Source organism: Tarenaya hassleriana, unplaced genomic scaffold (genome assembly GCF_000463585.1).
Source record: "Tarenaya hassleriana unplaced genomic scaffold, ASM46358v1 Cleome18, whole genome shotgun sequence".
In the NCBI taxonomy this organism is placed as follows: Eukaryota; Viridiplantae; Streptophyta; class Magnoliopsida; order Brassicales; family Cleomaceae; genus Tarenaya; species Tarenaya hassleriana.
The window spans coordinates 1,153,801-1,173,438 of NW_010965216.1; the positions used below are offsets into that span (position 1 = coordinate 1,153,801).

At 42.5% G+C, this 19,638-nt stretch overlaps 2 protein-coding genes and 1 pseudogene across 2 annotated transcripts in view; all 3 read left to right on the forward strand.

Moving 5' to 3' along the window:
• The window catches only part of LOC109116557 (clumping factor B-like), a 7,726-nt gene extending 6,328 nt beyond the window's left edge, over positions 1-1,398 (forward strand). The window contains exon 3 of the mRNA XM_019202207.1: positions 1,225-1,398. Within this exon, the coding sequence (XP_019057752.1) occupies positions 1,225-1,398 (174 nt within the window). The remainder of the gene's footprint in view (positions 1-1,224) is intronic.
• A 9,672-nt stretch (positions 1,399-11,070) lies between these two features.
• Positions 11,071-11,874, forward strand: LOC104810591 (mitogen-activated protein kinase kinase kinase 1-like). Its single transcript, XM_010536937.1, has one exon. It carries the CDS (start codon positions 11,071-11,073, stop codon positions 11,872-11,874), a length of 804 nt encoding a protein of 267 aa, XP_010535239.1.
• A 6,948-nt stretch (positions 11,875-18,822) lies between these two features.
• Positions 18,823-19,627, forward strand: LOC104810592 (annotated as a pseudogene).
• The last annotated feature ends 11 nt before the right edge of the window (positions 19,628-19,638 follow it).

Sequence of the window (19,638 nt, forward strand, 5' to 3'; positions counted from 1 at the left end):
TGACCATTATTATCATTCTGGCTATTCTGGACCATGTGACCATGTGACATTTTGACCATGTGAATTCCTCACCCTGTAACCATTTTTACCAATCCTACTATTATGAATCATGTGACCATGTGACCATGCGGCCATGGTACCATGTGACCATGTGAACATAGTCTCATGTGACCATGTTATTATAGTACCATGTGACCATGTAAACATAGTACAATGTGACCATGTCACCATAGTCTCATGTGACTATTGTAATATAGTACCATGTGACCATGTAAACATAGTACCATGTGATCATGTGAAAATAATACCATATCATTCTTGAAACATATGCCAACCGTTATGTTAATGAGCCGTGACTAACGTTACCATGTCACTTTGTGATCGTGTGACCGAGTGGCCATCTCACCAACTCCTCTCTACTGTGACCCGATATTTGTGTTTAGTGATACTCTAGAAACAACATCTAAAGTCCAGATCCGACCCGGATCTATGACTATACTATACTACAAAAGATAAAACTTCAAAACTGTCAACAATTAGAAGAAAAAATGTAGAAGAAGCATCACTGTTCATCATATAAACACCGACAACCATCAATGTGGGTAGAAACAAATGAGATTTTCACATTTTCTTACCTGTTTTCAACTTCTTCAACAATTTTCCACTGATTTTGCTTTGATTTCTACTGATTTTGGAGAAAAAATCGCAAGATTGAGATGAGAGAGAAAGTGTAGGAGAGAGAGAGCTCAATGTCGATGAGGGAGAGAGAGACAGGAGAGAGACACCGGAAAGAGAGAGGAGAGAGACCCCGTTTACCCTAATTTTTGGGGATATTTTTTTAATAAAAAATTAAATATAAAAGGGTGTTTTGGTCATTATTTATAGAAGAGGGTATATTAGATGTTGGAATTTTTTTTTATAAGGGGAGGGTATGAGTGGAAGTTGATGTAGCACATTGAGTGTAAAACGGAAGTTGCCCCTTTCGTAAGTTTTATATTTTACGGTTACCGTGGATTCTGCGATTCTCGAACCCGAACCCAAGCTCTCGAGAAGCTCTTTCTTGCCTTGTTCCTGCTCTTCCCCTTTCGTTCCCCATATCTTCCTTCCCGCTCCGAATGATACCTTCATCGATGCACAAAACTAAGGATTTCAAAACCCTAACCCAAACCTTAGCTTTTCAGACGTGATCTCAACAGTTGTATTTCTTTATCTTCTATAATGCAGAGAAAAGAAAAGGGTGAGATTGTTTACCTTTTTGCCCGCGTCATGGATGGGTTTGCCGTCATGGATAAGGACAGGCACTTTCTTGTGGACAGAGTTCGACTTCAAGGGCAGTTCACCTGTATGGACTCGCCCAGAAGTCCAAAACCACCACGCTGTCCTTCCCCACTGTTGTAATTCTTTTCACCACATTGAATCTCTGTGTGTGTGTGTGTGTGTTTGTATATATACACACAGATGTAGCGAAGTGGAAGTGGTGGAGACGTAACAGGCTTCTCGTATGGCTTCTGAATATTTTAATTTTGGGTACTTAGCTTCTGAACTGGATGTTGGGTGCTTGTGGATTGCACGACCACGACACTGATCCGAGTCGTCTTCCCGAGTCCTCCCGAGTTTACCGAGTCAACCATGAACGGCGGAGTCGTGACTGAACTTTTTCCATTATCCTGATCTCAAGAGATCCGGGTTTGTAATAAAACAGTATTCATGTAATTTTATATATCCACAAAGTTGCAGACTTTCATGGAGTTTTCAATATTTTGATGTAGGATTAGGAAAACCCACATCCTAAATTTCTAGCATTTCACTATCTAATGTTTCGAGAAAGAATGGATCCACACAAAAGATCAAACTATGTTTGCCAAGATATCTCCATATAGACCAGAGGAGATTGTCTTTTGTAGAATTCTTGCTCAATGATCTAACAAACAAGAATATACCGAACACACTTCATCCCAGTTAAAGCAGGAAACCATTGACCGAGTTTCCGGGCAGATGCAGGCCTCGGACTCAGTATACTCGTATACACCATATCAGTACACATAATATGTTACAAATCTTCAGAAATTAAACCCAAAAAAAATCATCACTTTATCGACGAAAAATATTGTGAAGAAATATGAAAAGATATTTGAGAGAGAAAGAGATAATGTCATGAGGGAGAAATATACTTTTTTTATTCATGCTAATGCCTTTTTAAATACAAAACAAAAAACCAACGTGGGAAGAGAACGTGAGCAAATTACATGGGATATGCCTAAAGACTAGCACCCATCTTTTGAAGATTTCAAAATAAATAAAATAATGCAATAAAATAAAACAAGATTATTCCTAACAATCTCTCTCTTAATCTTGTCTTTCAATCCTCGTCACAGTAACGTCGGTTCCTCATAGACTTCTTCCTCGAGATGGATTTCTTCGTCATTTTTTTTGGTTTTCGATCTAGGACATTCAGAAGCGTAATGTCCATACTTTTGACAAGTAAAACACGGTATATGTCCTTTATCACGTTCGCCTCGTCCACGTCCACGACCTCTTCCACGTTTCTGTCGAGTTTGCTACTCTGCATAAGTGAGCAAAAGTTGTCCATCGGAGTTATCACCCATATTGCGCATCCGAATGATCCGGTCCTCAAATACTTTTATTTTCCCGATCGCTTCCTCGAACGACATGTTATCAATATCTGAATATTGTTCTATAGATGCAACTAATTGAAAAAACTTATCTGGCACCGAATCAAGAAGTTTCCTAACGAGTGCGCCATCCTCGAGAGTAGCACCAAGATCGCTGTATTTGGTGACCATACTGCTCAATTTCCCGGCAAATTCATCAATCGTCTCACCTTCATTCATACGCAAAGCGTCGAATTCACTTTTCAAGGTTTGCAAACGTGTCTTCTGCACACGATCAACCCCCACGTACCGAGTCTTCAGGGATTCCCAAATCTCACTAGCAGATTTCTTCTTTGCTATCTGCATAAGAACATCTTCCGGTACCGTTTGAAAGATGAACGCTCGAGCTACCTTATTCTTTTTCTCGTCTACGACCACTCCGGTCGCAAGTTCAACTGCGTCCCAGATCCCCTGGGCATCCACGATCGCCTCCATCTTGATCGCCCATGTCGTATAATTGGACGACGTCAACATGGGTCATTGCAACGACACTCGCCGTTTTCCTTTACTCCTTGCGTGATGAGTGACATAGTTACTCATACAAGTCTTCCCGACTAGACACAGATCCTCCCGACCAGATGTAGGTCCTCCCGACCAAACACAAGTCCTATCGATCGTGCTCTGATACCACTGTTACAAATCTTCAGAAACCAAACCCAAAAAAAAATCATCACTTTATCGACGAAAAATATTGTGAAGAAATATGAAAAGATATTTGAGAGAGAAAGAGATAATGTCATGAGGGAGAAAGATACTTTTTTTATTCATGCTAATGCCTTTTTAAATACAAAACAAAAAACCAACGTGGGAAGAGAACGTGAGCAAATTACATGGGATATGCCTAAAGACTAGCACCCATCTTTTGAAGATTTCAAAATAAATAAAATAATGCAATAAAATAAAACAAGATTATTCCTAACATAATATTCATTCTTATTGAACGTAAATATTTACCGTTTTGAGTCTTCTTTCTCGGATACTTGGCGGAAAGCATTCACTTGTTCGGCTCGAGTTTCAAAGAAGCACTGCAAGGCCACTTAGAGATGCCACATGAGGAAACCCAAACCGAGACTTGTTCGCTCGGAGCGCCGCCGAGGCCGGGACGGCGGTCCATCTGCTATCCAGGAATGGTACGGTTCAATTTCTGCCATTTCCCACGATATTCACATGAATACTACACACATATATATAGGTGTGTCTGTGTATATGTATATCGATTATATATATATATATATATGTTTGTGTTTGTGTCGATTCTAATGCTGATGCTTCTTTTTTCTTTCTACATTCACAAAAAAATCCAGTAATCTGTTGTGCGATAATTTCCCCCCGACGGAACAGCAAAGGATAAAAAGATAAATACTTGTTTTTTTGTCACGTATCTGGGGACAACTTAGATATTTTTTTTTGTAATAACGTGGGAACCTCGCACCTTTTAGGTACGCTGACTAGATAAAGCCCCATCCCGCCATACGAACCCGCGACACACGATGGGTATGTGAATCGGCCGTAACCGATGGGAGATAAATGCGTTAGTAAGGAGTCAAACCCACAATCTTACGGTACGAGATAAATTACCTTATCAATTAATCTAGAGGTTTTTCCCAAACAGATCTGCGGGATATACATATAAATATAATATGAATGATAACGTTTGATAAATTGTATGGACTCTCTTTGATTAAAATGGTTGTTGTTTGGATGAATAGGTCGTCCGACTTTAATGGTAATGGGACCACATTTTATGAACAAAACCAAAATTTGTGAGTATAGTTTCTGTTTCTCGGCTAAGACAGTGCCACCAAAGGAGTTTTATGGTTGAAGAGTAAGATGTTTTTGTAAAAGACAAAATACTCTTCTTGATGATTTTACAGATCGATAGTTGTACATATATACAAATATGCAGTATCAAGAAAAAAAGGAATGTACGATGAATGACAATACATGTAAGGAAACATAATATCTTGTGTGACAAGAAAGGAAATGTGATTGAGGTAATGGCGGTGTTTCTTTGTTCTTCATCAGTCATGGCCGAGATTTAGCTTCTCCCGTGTTATCGTCAACATTCTCCCTCAAGATTGGTCGGGGAAGATCAACTAGGCCAATCTCGGTTGAGCACAAACGAGCTCGTAGCCTTGGTAAGAATATCCGCGAGTTGATCTTGACTTCGAGTAAACTTGGTCATGAAAAGTCCTTGGAGTGATCTTTTCCTGGATGAAGTGGCTATCAACCTCGATGTGCTTTGTGCGCTTATGGAACACAGAATTGGCTGCGATATGTATCGCCGCTTGGTTATCACAATGCATAGGCGTAGGCTGCTCAACATTGATTCTGAGATCCTTTAGTAGTTGACGCAACCATAATACCTCACTTGTTGTGTTGGCCATAGCTCGGTATTCGGCTTCCACGCTTGACCGTGCTACCACCGTTTGCTTCTTGCTCTTCCATGTGACCAAGTTTCCTCCAATAAATGTACAGTATTCGCTAGTTGATCTTCGGTCTGTCCTATCACCCGCCCAATCTGCGTCGCAATAAGCTACAAGCTCGGTATGATTGTTGTTTGCCATCCAAATGCCTTTGTTTGGTGTTCCTTTCAGATATTTGAGTATCCGATCGACCATGTTCCAATGAGTCGACGAGGAGCATGCATCCACTGGCTCACCTGATGCACAGCAAAACTTATATCAGGTCGAGTGATAGTGAGATATATATAAGTTTACCTACGAGTCGTGGTATTGTGCCAGATCATCCAATGATTCCCCCTCGCATTGATCCTTGAAGTTTTCTTCAATCAGAGTGCGAACTGACTTGGAGCCCGCCTTGCATGTGTCCTGCAATAGTTAAAGAAGATATTTCCTTTGCGAAAGGAATAACGCGTTAGGAAAACGAGTTACTTCAATCCCAAGAAAGTATTTGAGAGAACCAAGATCCTTGATGTCGAAGACACTTTGAAGATATGATTTTGTCTCTCGAATGCCTTTTGTATCATCCCCAGAGAGAATGATATCATCGACATAGACTAATGAAACAACAATTCCGGCCGGGCTACGTAGGGTGAAGAGAGAGCGGTCCGAGTCGCTACGAACAAAACCTCGGGTGATAAATGCCGAAGATAACTTGTGATACCAAGCTCTTGGCGATTGTTTCAAAACGTAAATGGCTTTCTTCAACTTGCAAACTTGTCCCGGAAGCAATGGACGATTAAGACCTGGCGGAGGCATCATAAAGATATCCTCCTCGAGATCACCCTGGAGAAAGACGTTCTTGACGTCCATCTGCCACAAAGACCAGTCCAAGTTAATAGCCAAAGACAAAAGAATACGAACAGTGGGCAACTTAGCTACGGGCGCAAATGTGTCTGTGTAATCTTCGCCATATATTTGAGTGAACCCCTTTGCCACTAAGCGAGCTTTGTATCTCTCTATGGTTCAGTCGCTGTGATATTTGATCTTGTAGACCCACTTGCATCCAACGACATGCTTATCCGGCGGAGAAGACGTTATTTCCCACTTTCCATTTCGTTGTAAAGCCTCAAGTTCTTCATCCATTGCCTTTTTCCACACCACATTATCCTTGGCTTCTTCATACGAGTTTGGTTCTATGTCCTGCAAGAGTGAACTTAGAAAACATTGTAAATCAGACGGATAATCGGATAAAGAAAAGTGAGCATAGGATTCGAGGTACGAGGGGGGACGACGAGTTCTAGTTCCGCGACGAAGGAGAGGAGCATGGGATGTGGAGTGATCAGATGGGACACTGTGACAGGTTCGATCACCGAACATTCCCCCTGACGATGAGAAAAGTCAACAGATTCTAACACATGTACGTCAGTGGTAGAATCAAGTGCATGCATGGGAACTTCTTCCTGAGCTTGCTCATGAGTGCATGGAATAGCATCCGAAGAATGTAAAAGACGAGAACCTGAAAGATCATTGAGAACAAGAGGGGAAGAAGAAGCCAAAGGTGAGGAAGGGGCAGAAATAACCTGCGGCTCGACGGAAATCAGATTTTCAGTCGAAGCCGGTGGTGGTGGTGAGCCCAGGTGAAGAATTGAGACAACGGAGAGACGTGAGCAGGCGGCGGAGAGAGACATAATAGTCAATGCCTTGCTGGGCAAGTATCTCCAATTCTTTCCAATCCGTATTATCAAAATAGCCAAAATCCTCCGCAAACCTAACTTCACGAGAGGTATATGAGCGCCGAGTCGGTGGATGATAACAAATATAACCCTTTTGGTTGGAAGGATATCCAAGAAATATGCACCGAACACTTCGAGGATCGAGTTTGTCGCGTTGACCTGCATGAAGATAAACAAAACATACGCAACCAAATGTACGAAGGTGCTCAATGGAATCCTTACGATGGAATAGAAGCTCGAATGGTGAGTGGTCATCAAGAACTTGGGTCGGTAATCTATTAATAAGATAGCAAGCGGTTTGAACCGCATAACTCCAATATAGCTTCGGAACATGGCGGTGGAAAAGCAATGTCCGAGCAACCTCCATTAAATGGCGATTCTTCCGTTCCGCAACGCCATTTTGTTGAGGAGTGTTCGGACATGATCGTTGATGGACAATCCCTTGGTCAAGAAGAAAAGATCGGAAGTTGTTGCCCGTGTATTCGCCGCCATTATCTGTACGAAAACACTTTATCTTGGTTCCAAACTGATTAGACACATAAGAGCAAAAAATTTTAAAAGCATCGAAAGCATCACTTTTTCGTTTTAATAGTATGTTTTGTCTTTTCGTCGATAAAGGTGATAAAATACTTGTAATTGTCAATTGAAAAACACGGAGCGGTCCAAATAGCTGAATGAACTAATTCAAAAGGATGCGCATAAGTCGTCGTAGAAATGGGAAAAACAGAACGACAATATTTTCCAAGCGTGCAAGCATCACAAAATGGAACAATGTTTTTAGAGTCGGGAACAAGTAATCGAAGAACATTGCGATGTGGGTGACCTAACCTAACATGGCACACATCAGATGAAAGTGAAACAAAACAAGAATGAAAACAAGAATGAAAATCTTCAAGATAAAATAGGTTGCCCCGCTTTATGCCTCGACCAAAGATTTGATCTGTCTTAGTATCCTGAAACAAAACTCGGTTAGTTTCAAAGATTACAACACAATGTGTTTCAGTAAGAAGTTTCGATAGTGATAAGAGGTTGGTTTTAAATGATGGAACATAAAGTGCATAAATATTACGATCAAAAAGTCGAATAAAACCACGACCCTCTATAGGAACAGATTTTCCATTGGCAACCGTTACCGAACCAAAGCTGCGTTGAAGGCTACGAAGCCAAGAAGCATCGGAAAACATGGGAAGTAGCTCCCGAATCAATAATAATAGAGGGAATTATACTAATGTTACCGGAGTCTTTAGTGTTGAGAGCCAACAAGAGTTGTTTAAAGCCTTTGAGTTCATCATTGCTAAAGGCCACAACCTTCTCTGAAGGTGGCAGACCTTGCTCAGCCATCATGGCAACACCGCGTTTTGGGGATCTTTGAATCTCGTCGGTTTGAGGTGAGGGTTGAGGATCCAGCAGCGCCCCTTAGAGTGTCCCGTACGCTTGCAATGATCACAAAAATAGAGTTTCTTCTCCCTCGACGAAGATGGAGCAGGTGATGATTTCTGAGCATAATGAGCAAGGGGACCCGGTCCATTGAACAAGTTCCTTCCACCTTATTCACGTTTAACCATCATACAAACCTCGTCGAAGGATGGTAAGGTAGTTTGACGGATCATATGATAAACAAGATCGTTGAAAGAAGGATCAAGAGATAAAAGGAGGGAAAACACGTTATCCTCTTGTGTTCGGACCAAGGACTCTTTCAGATCTGCAGTGGGTGGTCGGATCTCGTCAAGCTCTGTCCAAAGAGCACAAAAATTGCTTTGGATCTTGTTAAAAGGTTGGCCGTTTTGCTGCAATTGGAAGAGCTTCTTCTTTATCTCAAATATGCGGCTTATGTTGGACAAATTGCCATATACATTTTTGAGAGCATCTCAAAGGGACTTAGCAGAGTCCGTAGCGATGAAGGGCTGCAGAACATTCTCATCCAGTGAGGCTTGAAGAATAACAAGAGTCCGCTGATCAGATTGATACCATTTGGCCTTTGCTTTGATAGCAACATCAGCTTGGATTTGTGCAGCATTTGCATTCGACAGTTCTCCGTCAGCAGCCACTTCCTGTGGAGGGGTTTCGGTGACGAAATCAGCAGTGACGTGTTCCCAAAGACCATTACTACTGAGCATGGCTTTGGCAGCCTTGGACCAGTAGAAATAGTTATCTCCATGAAGGACAATTGGAATGGTTTTGGGTTGTGCTTCCATGGTAGGTTGATGAAGAAGACAATGAACAGAGAGAGGGAAAAATTAAGTGATGAAATCAGAAACGATGCGAGTAGAGATAGATCAGCGGAAGTGACGATCGTCTTGCTCTGATACCATGAACAAAACCAGAATTTGTGAGTATGGTTTCTGTTTCTCGGCTAAGACAGTGCCTGCAAAGGAGTTTTAGGGTTGAAGAGAAAGATGTTTTTGTAAAAGACAAAATACTCTTCTTGATGATTTTACAGATCGATAGATGTACATATATACAAATATGCAGTATCAAGAAAAAAAGGAATGTACGATGAATGACAATACATGTAAGGAAACATAATATCTTGTGTGACAAGAAAGGAAATGTGATTGAGGTAATGGCGGTGTTTCTTTGTTCTTCATTAGTCATGGCCGAGATTTAGCTTCTCCCGTGTTATCGTCAACATTTTACGTCCGAAAGTATGTAATGTAATAATTCGATTAGTCATTTGCATAGTGATATGCAATATATATATATAATGTAGGTAGTTGTCCCATTACCGTTAAGGTCTCCCAAAAGGCAAGTCATTTTGGCTATTGCAAAGTAGATTAGGACCGAGCGTATGTAGAAATGTCATTTCCGTACGTCGTTATGTGAAATATTTTGTTTACCGGCGCAAAGTGATTATGTTAAAAAGCTAAGCACCATTATCGATCTACATTGTCTACGTACCAAGGAACTTCTCCGCAGCTAGAACTAAGCTCGACAAGTTTTCTGGATAAAGATATAAGAGATTCGCATATGGATTTGAAGTTGAGGACGAATCAGAATTCATACCTGAAGCCGGAATCGGTGATTCATCAGAAACTTCAGCTGGTATCGACATCAGATTTCAAAATCAAATGAAAAAAATCCAAGATTGTAAAGGTGCATAATACCATTTTCAAATTGTAGAAATTGAGAGAAAAGAGGAGAGAGAGTGGGAAATTTTCTCTTTATCTTTTCAAAATCGAATGAAAACAATACTTATTCAACCTAAATAAAAAAGAACTAACTAAACCGGATTAAATGACGCTAAACCGAAAAACAATAACCGAAATCAAATTAACCCAAAGGCATAGTTTTCTTATACGTACCAAGCTCCAAAACTTGCCGAAGTTAGCGAAATTATGGTACTTCCTTAGAGAATTGCCGGAAACGAAAATCCGACGATCTAAACTTGGACGCTGACGTGGTACCACAGAAAAAGCTGACTAGATCATTTATTTACACATCAGCAGATCGCCTCATCATCGTCTCCTCCCCCTCTTATCTTCGCCAACCCTGCGGCAGTGCATCCAACCTCTGTTTTCAGGAGAAAGTGCTGAAATTCCGAAAAAGAGTGACTACAGAAAAATCTCGGAAATTTTCTCGGCAATCGGAGGGAATATGCATATCCTTCGATTTCGTCTTTTTAAATCGCCGTCGTATCAGAAGGCAGAAGCCCCTACAGTTGGCAGTTCTGTCGGCGATATACGACATTGTTTTCATCCGTATTGGGAAAGTAAATTGCTTCCCTTGCTTTACTCGGGAAGAAAATAAAGGGTTCTGTTGATTCGACGAAATCGTCGTCGGATCACTCTGTATCTATAACCCGCGTGGGAGATATTAGGAGCCGCATAGATCCCTTCCCTTATTAGATATTGACATATCTGGAATTTCTCTCTCTTGAATCAATATCTGATTTTGGACCGTATCTATCGTTACAAAAGTTTTTCGTGGGATGTGTCAGAAAAATAACCACACCTTAAAAATTCTCTAATAACAAGGTTATTTCTAATGAGCAGTAACTGAGATACTGCGCGTTTAAGATAAATTTATTATCAAAATCTCCAATGTTTTACCGGGACGGTTATCAAACACGCTTGGGCAAGGAGAAATGCATCACCAAATCCTTAATCTCTATCAAATTTGTAAATATGATTCCCTAATCGATAAAAACGAAATTGTAAACACCTATATAGGCTTATCCAAATAAATAAATAAACCCCTATATAAGCACGAGCCCCTCCCCCCTTCACCGCAAAAGACAATACAATCTCAAATCTCAAGTGCATGACGATGTTTCGATCTACGTCTACGTCGTACTGGTCGGACAACGAGGGGAAGCCGGTCCGTTTTCTGGGGCAAGGAGGGTATGGCTATGTGACGCTGGTGGAGTTCAGCTCCGTTTTTCCAAGCGAGACCGAGGAAAAGCTGGCAAAGAAGACGTCACTGATGAGCAAAGCCGATAGTATGCACAGAGAAATAAGGATCTTATGCCACTGCAACGTTCCAAACATCGTCAGGCCAGCAACCCCTTTCATCTACACCAAGACCGTCAACGGCGTCGAAGCATGCAGCATCAATCTCAAGTACGCGTCCAAAGGGACACTCTCCGACGTCATCAAGGAGAACGACGGAAGATTGCGTCAGAAACACGTGAAGTGTTTCACGCGCATGATTCTTCGCAGACTGATGGCTCTTCATGCAGAAGGCTACGTGCATTGCGACCTGAAGTCCGCCAACATTCTGGCCTTTCCATCCAAAGCAGTGGGAGAGATATGCGAGCTGAAGATTTCTGATTTCGGTTTGGCCAAGGAGCCTACCGAAGACGGTTTCTTGACGGACAACAGGATCTGCCCCGGAACGCTTCTGTATATGCCGCCTGAGTCGATAGGACCTGGGTCTCGGATCTTGTCCGCTTTAGACATATGGTCTTTAGGGTGCGTGGTTCTCGAGATGTTCGGTGCCAGCTGCTTCCCCCGGACCGTGCCTGGAGATATTTCGGATGACGCCAAGGACTTCGTCAGCAGATGTATGAAGGTGAATCCGGCCGAGCGGTGGAGCACCGAGTGGCTCATGAGAATACCTTTCTGACGCGATAGATGGCCATAGAGGATTCTAGAAGATGCGAAGAAACGAGAAGGGCATCAAGGATTCTGTCAGGAATCAAGCAGATGAGTCGGAGATCGGAGACGATCGGAAAAGTGTTGTCATCCATTCAACATGTTCCGTGCAGATTTATCCTAAACAAACGTGTTTTGACCTAAGCTAGAATTAAGGAAACCGAATATGCTACAACAATATCTTCCCGTAATTGCGGGATACAATATACACTAATACCCCCCTCAAGTTGGAGCATATATGTCGTGGATGCCCAACTTGAGCAAAAACCGGTGGAATTCCTTCTTGCCAAGTGCCTTCGTGAATATGTCCGCGAGTTGATCCCCAGTGGGAACATGCCGAGTGATGATGTTGCGGTTGCTCAGATGATGGCGCAGAAAATGACAATCGACTTCTATATGTTTGGTGCGCTCGTGAAAGACGTCATTTGCCACAAGTTGGAGGGCGGATTGACTGTCGCTATGCGCCGTCATTGGTGTTGTGTGTTCGACTCCTAGAAACGACAACAAGCCTTTAAACCAAAGAAGTTCACAAGTCAAGACCGCCAATGCCTGGTATTCCGCTTTAGCGAACGAGAGACTAATGGTCTGTTGCCGTTTTGTCTTCCATGAAACCAGAGAGTGGTCGAACTGTACAATCCATCCCGAAAGTGATTTGCGGGTGCGAGGGCAGCCTGCCCAATCCGAGTCACACCATCCAGACAATCGAAGTTCAGAATTCGAGTGCAGGAGAATTCCTTGTCCCGGGTTGTTTTTGAGATAGCGAACGAGGCGAAGGGCTGCATCCCAATGGTCGCGGCGTGGCTCGTGCATGAATTGTGACAAAATATGTACGGAATAAGTGATATCGGGTCTCATAGCCAGCAAGTATATTAAGCGTCCCACAAGTCTTCTGTATGGCTCAGGGTCCGAAAGAATCTCACTGGTAGATATCGCCAATCTATAGTTCTGATCCAGTGGAAACGAAACAGGTTTAGCGCCCAAAAGACCCGTTTCATTTAGAATATCTAGAACATATTTTTGTTGGCACATTGAAATACCCAGCGGACCGCGGGCGACCTCTATACCAAGAAAATATTTGAGAGGCCCGAGATCCTTCATATGAAAACACCGGCCAAGATACTCCATGAAGACGTACATGGCGTGTGGACATCTCTCGGTAAGTAGCAAGTCGTTGACATAAATCAGTAAATGAAGTCGAGTCGGGCCTTTGCAGAAAACAAACAGAGAGTGGTCGGATTGGGACTGTTGAAACCCGTATCTGCGAAGAGCAGAACTAAGTTTGACGAACCAACATCCCAGGGCTTGTTTCAAGCCGTACAGAGATTTGCGGAGTTTGCAGACGTGGTTCGGCACTGCTGCAGTAAATCCTTGTGGCAACTTCATGTACACATCATCGTCGAGATCACTGTGTAGGAACGCGTTGTGCATGTCCATTTGGTGAACATCCCAGTTGCTAGCCGAGGCAACAGCTAGAAAAGTTTTTACTGTAACCATCTTCGCGACCGGAGCGAAAGTGTCATCGTAATCAATCTCCTCTGTTTGATTGTTCGCAAGTATTACCAATCTGGCTTTTCGGCGTTCTATTGTTCCATCAGACTTATATTTGATCTTGAAAATCCACTTTGATCCAATCGCTGTTTTCGTCGGCGGCAACGGCGCTAGTGTCCATGTCTGGTTTTTCTCGAGAGCCATCAATTCGTCGTGCATTGCCTTTCGCCATCTTTCATCTTGCACCGCCTGTTTGTAGCTTCTCGGTTCAGTTTCAGTGGTGACCGCAGCGACGAAAACCATGTAGGGACAGCTTAGATTTTTTTTTTTGTAATAACGTGGGAACCTCGCACCTTTTGGGTACGCTGACTAGGTAAAGCCCCAGCCCACCCTACGAACCCACGACACACACGATGGGTATGTGAATCGGCCGTAACCGATGGGAGATAAATGCAATTAGTAAGAAGTCAAACCCACAATCTTACGGTACGGGATAAATTACCTTATCAATTAATCTAGAGATTTAGCTTCTCCCGAGTTATCGTCAACATTCCCCCTCAAGATTAGCCTGGGAAGATCAACTAGGCCAATCTCGGTTGAGCACAAACGAGCTCATAGCCTTGGTAAGAATATCCGCGAGTTGATCTTGACTTCGAGTAAACTTGGTCATGACAAGTCCTTGGAGTGATCTTTTCCTGGATGAAGTGGCTATCAACCTCGATGTGCTTTGTTCGCTCATGGAACACGGAATTGGCTGCGATATGTATCGCCGCTTGATTATCACAATGCATAGGCGTAGGCTGCTCAACATTGATTCCGAGATCCTTTAGTAGTTGACGTAACCATAATACCTCACTTGTTGTGTTGGCCATAACTCGGTATTCGGCTTTCGCGCTTGACCGTGCTACCACCGTTTGCTTCTTGCTCTTCCATGTGACCAAGTTTCCTCCAATAAATGTACAGTATTCGCTAGTTGATCTTCGGTCTGTCCTATCACCCGCCCAATCTGCGTCGCAATAAGCTACAAGCTCGGTATGATTGTTGTTTGCCATCAAAATGCCTTTGTTTGGTATTCCTTTCAGATATTTGAGTATCCGATCGACCATGTTCCAATGAGTCGACGAGGGAGCATGCATTCACTGGCTCACCTGATGCACAACAAAACTTATATCAGGTCGAGTGATAGTAAGATACATAAGTTTACCTACGAGTCGTCGGTATTGTGCCTGATCATCCAATGATTCCCCCTTGCGTTGATCCTTGAAGTTTTCTTCAATCGGAGTGCGAACTGACTAGGAGCCCGCCTTGCCTATGTCCTGCAATAGTTCAAGAAGATATTTCCTTTGCGAAAGGAATAACGCATTTGGAAAACGAGTTACTTCAATCCCAAGAAAGTATTTGAGAGAACCAAGGTCCTTGATGTCGAAGACACTTTGAAGATATGATTTTGTCTCTCAAATGCCTTTTGTATCATTCCTAGAGAGAATGATATCATCGACATAGACTAATAAAACAACAATTCCGGCCGGGCTACGTAGGGTGAAGAGAGAGCGGTCCGAGTCGCTACGAACAAAGCCTCGGGTGATCAATGCCGAAGATAACTTGTGATTCCAAGCTCTTGGCGATTGTTTCAAACCGTAAATGGATTTCTTCAACTTGCAAACTTGTCCCGGAAGCAATGGACGATTAAGACCTGGCGGAGGCATCATAAAGATATCCTCCTCGAGATCACCCTGAAGAAAGACGTTCTTGACGTCCATCTGCCACAAAGACCAGTCCAAGTTAATAGCCAAAGACAAAAGAATACGAACAGTGGGCAACTTAGCTACGGGCGCAAATGTGTCTGTGTAATCTTCGCCATATATTTGAGTGAACCCCTTTGCCACTAAGCGAGCTTTGTATCTCTCTATGGTTCCGTCGCTGCGATATTTGATCTTGTAGACCCATTGCGATGGAACAATGTTTTTAGAGTCGGGAACAAGTAATCGAAGAACATTGCGATGTGGGTGACCTAACCTAACATGGCACACATCAGATGAAAGTGAAACAAAACAAGAATGAAAACAAGAATGAAAATCTTCAAGATAAAATAGGTTGCCCCGCTTTATGCCTCGACCAAAGATTTGATCCGTCTTAGTATCCTGAAACAAAACTCGGTTAGTTTCAAAGATTACAACACAATGTGTTTTAGTAAGAAGTTTCGATAGTGTTAAGAGGTTGGTTTTAAATGATGGAACATAAAGTGCATAAATATCACGATCAAAAAGTCGAATAAAACCACGACCCTCTATAGGAACAGATTTTTCCATTGGCAACCGTTACCGAACCAAAGCTGCGTTGAAGGCTACGAAACCAAGAAGCATCGGAAAACATGGGAAGTAGCTCCCGAATCAATAATAATAGAGGGAATTATAGTAATGTTACCGGAGTCTTTAGTGTTGAGAGCCAACAAGAGTTGTTTAAAGCCTTTGAGTTCATCATTGCTAAAGGCCACAATGTTCTCTGAAGGTGGCAGACCTTGCTCAGCCATCATGGCAACACCGCGTTTTGGTGGATCTTTGAATCTCGTCGGTTTGAGGTGGGGGTTGAGGATCCAGCAGCGCTCCTTAGAGTGTCCCGTACGCTTGCAATGATCACAAAAATAGAGTTTCTTCTCCCTCGACGAAGATGGAGCAAGTGATGATTTCTGAGCATAATGAGCAAGGGCACCCAGTCCATTGAACAAGTTCCTTCCACCTTCTTCACGTTTAACCATCATACAAACCTCGTCGAAGGATGGTAAGGTAGTTTACGGAGCATATGATAAACAAGATCGTTGAAAGAAGGATCAAGAGATAAAAGGAGGGAAAACACCTTATCCTCTTGTGTTCGGACCAAGGACTCTTTCAGATCTGCAATGGGTGGTCGGATCTCGTCAAGCTCTGTCCAAAGAGCAAAAAACTTGCTTTGGGTCTTGTTAAAAGGTTGGCCGTTTTGCTGCAATTGGAAGAGCTTCTTCTTTATCTCAAATATGCGGCTTATGTTGGACAAATTGCCATACACATTTTTTAGAGCATCCCAAAGGGACTTAGCAGAGTCCGTAGCGATGAAGGACTGCAGAACATTCTCATCCAGCGAGGCTTGAAGAATAACAAGAGCCCGCTGATCAGATTGATACCATTTGGCCTTTGCTTTGATAGCAACATCGACTTGGATTTGTGCAGCATTTGCATTCGGCAGTTCTCCGTCAGCAGCCACTTCCTGTGGAGGGGTTTCGGTGACGAAATCAGCAGTGACGTGTTCCCAAAGACCATTACTACTGAGCACGGCTTTGGCAGCCTTGGACCAGTAGAAATAGTTATCTCCATGAAGGACAATTGGAATAGTTTTGGGTTGTGTTTCCATGGTAGGTTGATGAAGAAGACAAAGAACAGAGAGAGGGACAAATTAAGTGACGAAATCAGAAACGATGCGAGTAGAGATAGATCAGCGGAAGTGACGATCGTCTTGCTCTGATACCATGAACAAAACCAGAATTTGTGAGTATGGTTTCTGTTTCTCGGCTAAGACAGTGCCTGCAAAGGAGTTTTAGGGTTGAAGAGAAAGATGTTTTTGTAAAAGACAAAATACTCTTCTTGATGATTTTACAGATCGATAGATGTACATATATACAAATATGCAGTATCAAGAAAAAAAGGAATGTACGATGAATGACAATACATGTAAGGAAACATAATATCTTGTGTGACAAGAAAGGAAATGTGATTGAGGTAATGGCGGTGTTTCTTTGTTCTTCATTAGTCATGGCCGAGATTTAGCTTCTCCCGTGTTATCGTCAACATTTTACGTCCGAAAGTATGTAATGTAATAATTCGATTAGTCATTTGCATAGTGATATGCAATATATATATATAATGTAGGTAGTTGTCCCATTACCGTTAAGGTCTCCCAAAAGGCAAGTCATTTTGGCTATTGCAAAGTAGATTAGGACCGAGCGTATGTAGAAATGTCATTTCCGTACGTCGTTATGTGAAATATTTTGTTTACCGGCGCAAAGTGATTATGTTAAAAAGCTAAGCACCATTATCGATCTACATTGTCTACGTACCAAGGAACTTCTCCGCAGCTAGAACTAAGCTCGACAAGTTTTCTGGATAAAGATATAAGAGATTCGCATATGGATTTGAAGTTGAGGACGAATCAGAATTCATACCTGAAGCCGGAATCGGTGATTCATCAGAAACTTCAGCTGGTATCGACATCAGATTTCAAAATCAAATGAAAAAAATCCAAGATTGTAAAGGTGCATAATACCATTTTCAAATTGTAGAAATTGAGAGAAAAGAGGAGAGAGAGTGGGAAATTTTCTCTTTATCTTTTCAAAATCGAATGAAAACAATACTTATTCAACCTAAATAAAAAAGAACTAACTAAACCGGATTAAATGACGCTAAACCGAAAAACAATAACCGAAATCAAATTAACCCAAAGGCATAGTTTTCTTATACGTACCAAGCTCCAAAACTTGCCGAAGTTAGCGAAATTATGGTACTTCCTTAGAGAATTGCCGGAAACGAAAATCCGACGATCTAAACTTGGACGCTGACGTGGTACCACAGAAAAAGCTGACTAGATCATTTATTTACACATCAGCAGATCGCCTCATCATCGTCTCCTCCCCCTCTTATCTTTGCCAACCTTGCGACAGTGCATCCAACCTCTGTTTTCAGTTTTGAAAAGGAGAAAGTGCTGAAATTCCGAAAAAGAGTGACTACAGAAAAATCTCGGAAATTTTCTCGGCAATCGGAGGGAATATGCATATCCTTCGATTTTGTCTTTTTAAATCGCCGCCGTATCAGAAGGCAGTCGGCAATATGCGACATTGTTTTCATCCGTGTTGGAAAAGTAAATTGCTTCCCTTGCTTTACTCGAAAAGAAAATAAAGGGTTCTGTTGATTCGACGAAATCGTCGTCGGATCACTCTGTATCTATAACCCGCGTGGGAGATATTAGGAGCCGCATAGATCCCTTCCCTTATTAGATATTGACATATCTGGAATTTCTCTCTCTTGAATCAATATCTGATTTTGGACCGTATCTATCGTTACAAAAGTTTTTCGTGGGATGTGTCAGAAAAATAACCACACCTTAAAAATTCTCTAATAACAAGGTTATTTCTAATGAGCAGTAACTGAGATACTGCGCGTTTAAGATAAATTTATTATCAAAATCTCCAATGTTTTACCGGGACGGTTATCAAACACGCTTAGGCAATGAGAAATGCATCACCAAATCCTTAATCTCTATCAGATTTGTAAATATGATTCCCTAATCGATAAAAACGAAATTGTAAACATCTATATAGGCTTATCCAAATAAATAAATAAACCCCTATATAAGCACGAGCCCCCCCTTCACCGCAAAAGACAATACAATCTCAAATCTCAAGTGCATGACGATGTTTCGATCTACGTCTACGTCGTACTGGTCGGAAAACGAGGGGAAGCTGGTCCGTTTTCTGGGGCAAGGAGGGTATGGCTATGTGACGCTGGTGGAGTTCAGCTCCGTTTTTCCAAGCGAGACCGAGCAATACCTGGCAAAGAAGACGTCACTGATGAGCAAAGCCGATAGTATGCAAAGAGAAATAAGGATCTTATGCCACTTCAGCGTTCCAAACATCATCAGGCCCGTAACCCCTTTCGTCTACACCGAGACCGTCAACGGCGTCGAAGCATGCAGCATCTATCTCGAGTACGAGTCCAAAGGGAGACTCTCCGACGTCATCAAGGAGAACGACGGAAGATTGTGTGAGAAACACGTGAAGTGTTTCACGCGCATGATTCTTCGCGGACTAATGGCTCTTCATGCAGAAGGCTACGTGCATTGCGACCTGAAGCCCGCCAACATTCTGGCCTTTCCATCCAAAGCAGTGGGAGAGATATGCGAGTCTGAAGATTTCTGATTTCGGTTCGGCCAAGGAGCCTGCCGAAGACGGTTTCTTGAAGGACAACAGGATCTGCCTCGGAACGCTTCTATATATGTCGCCTGAGTGGATAGGACCTGGGTCTCGGATCTTGTCCGCTTTAGACATATGGTCTTTAGGCTGCGTGGTTCTCGAGATGTTCGGTGCCAGCTGCTTCCCCCGGACCGTGCCTGGAGATATTTCGGATGACGCCAAGGACTTCGTCAGCAGATGTATGAAGGTGAATCCGGCCGAGCGGTGGAGCACCGAGTGGCTCATGAGAATACCTTTCTGACGCGATAGATG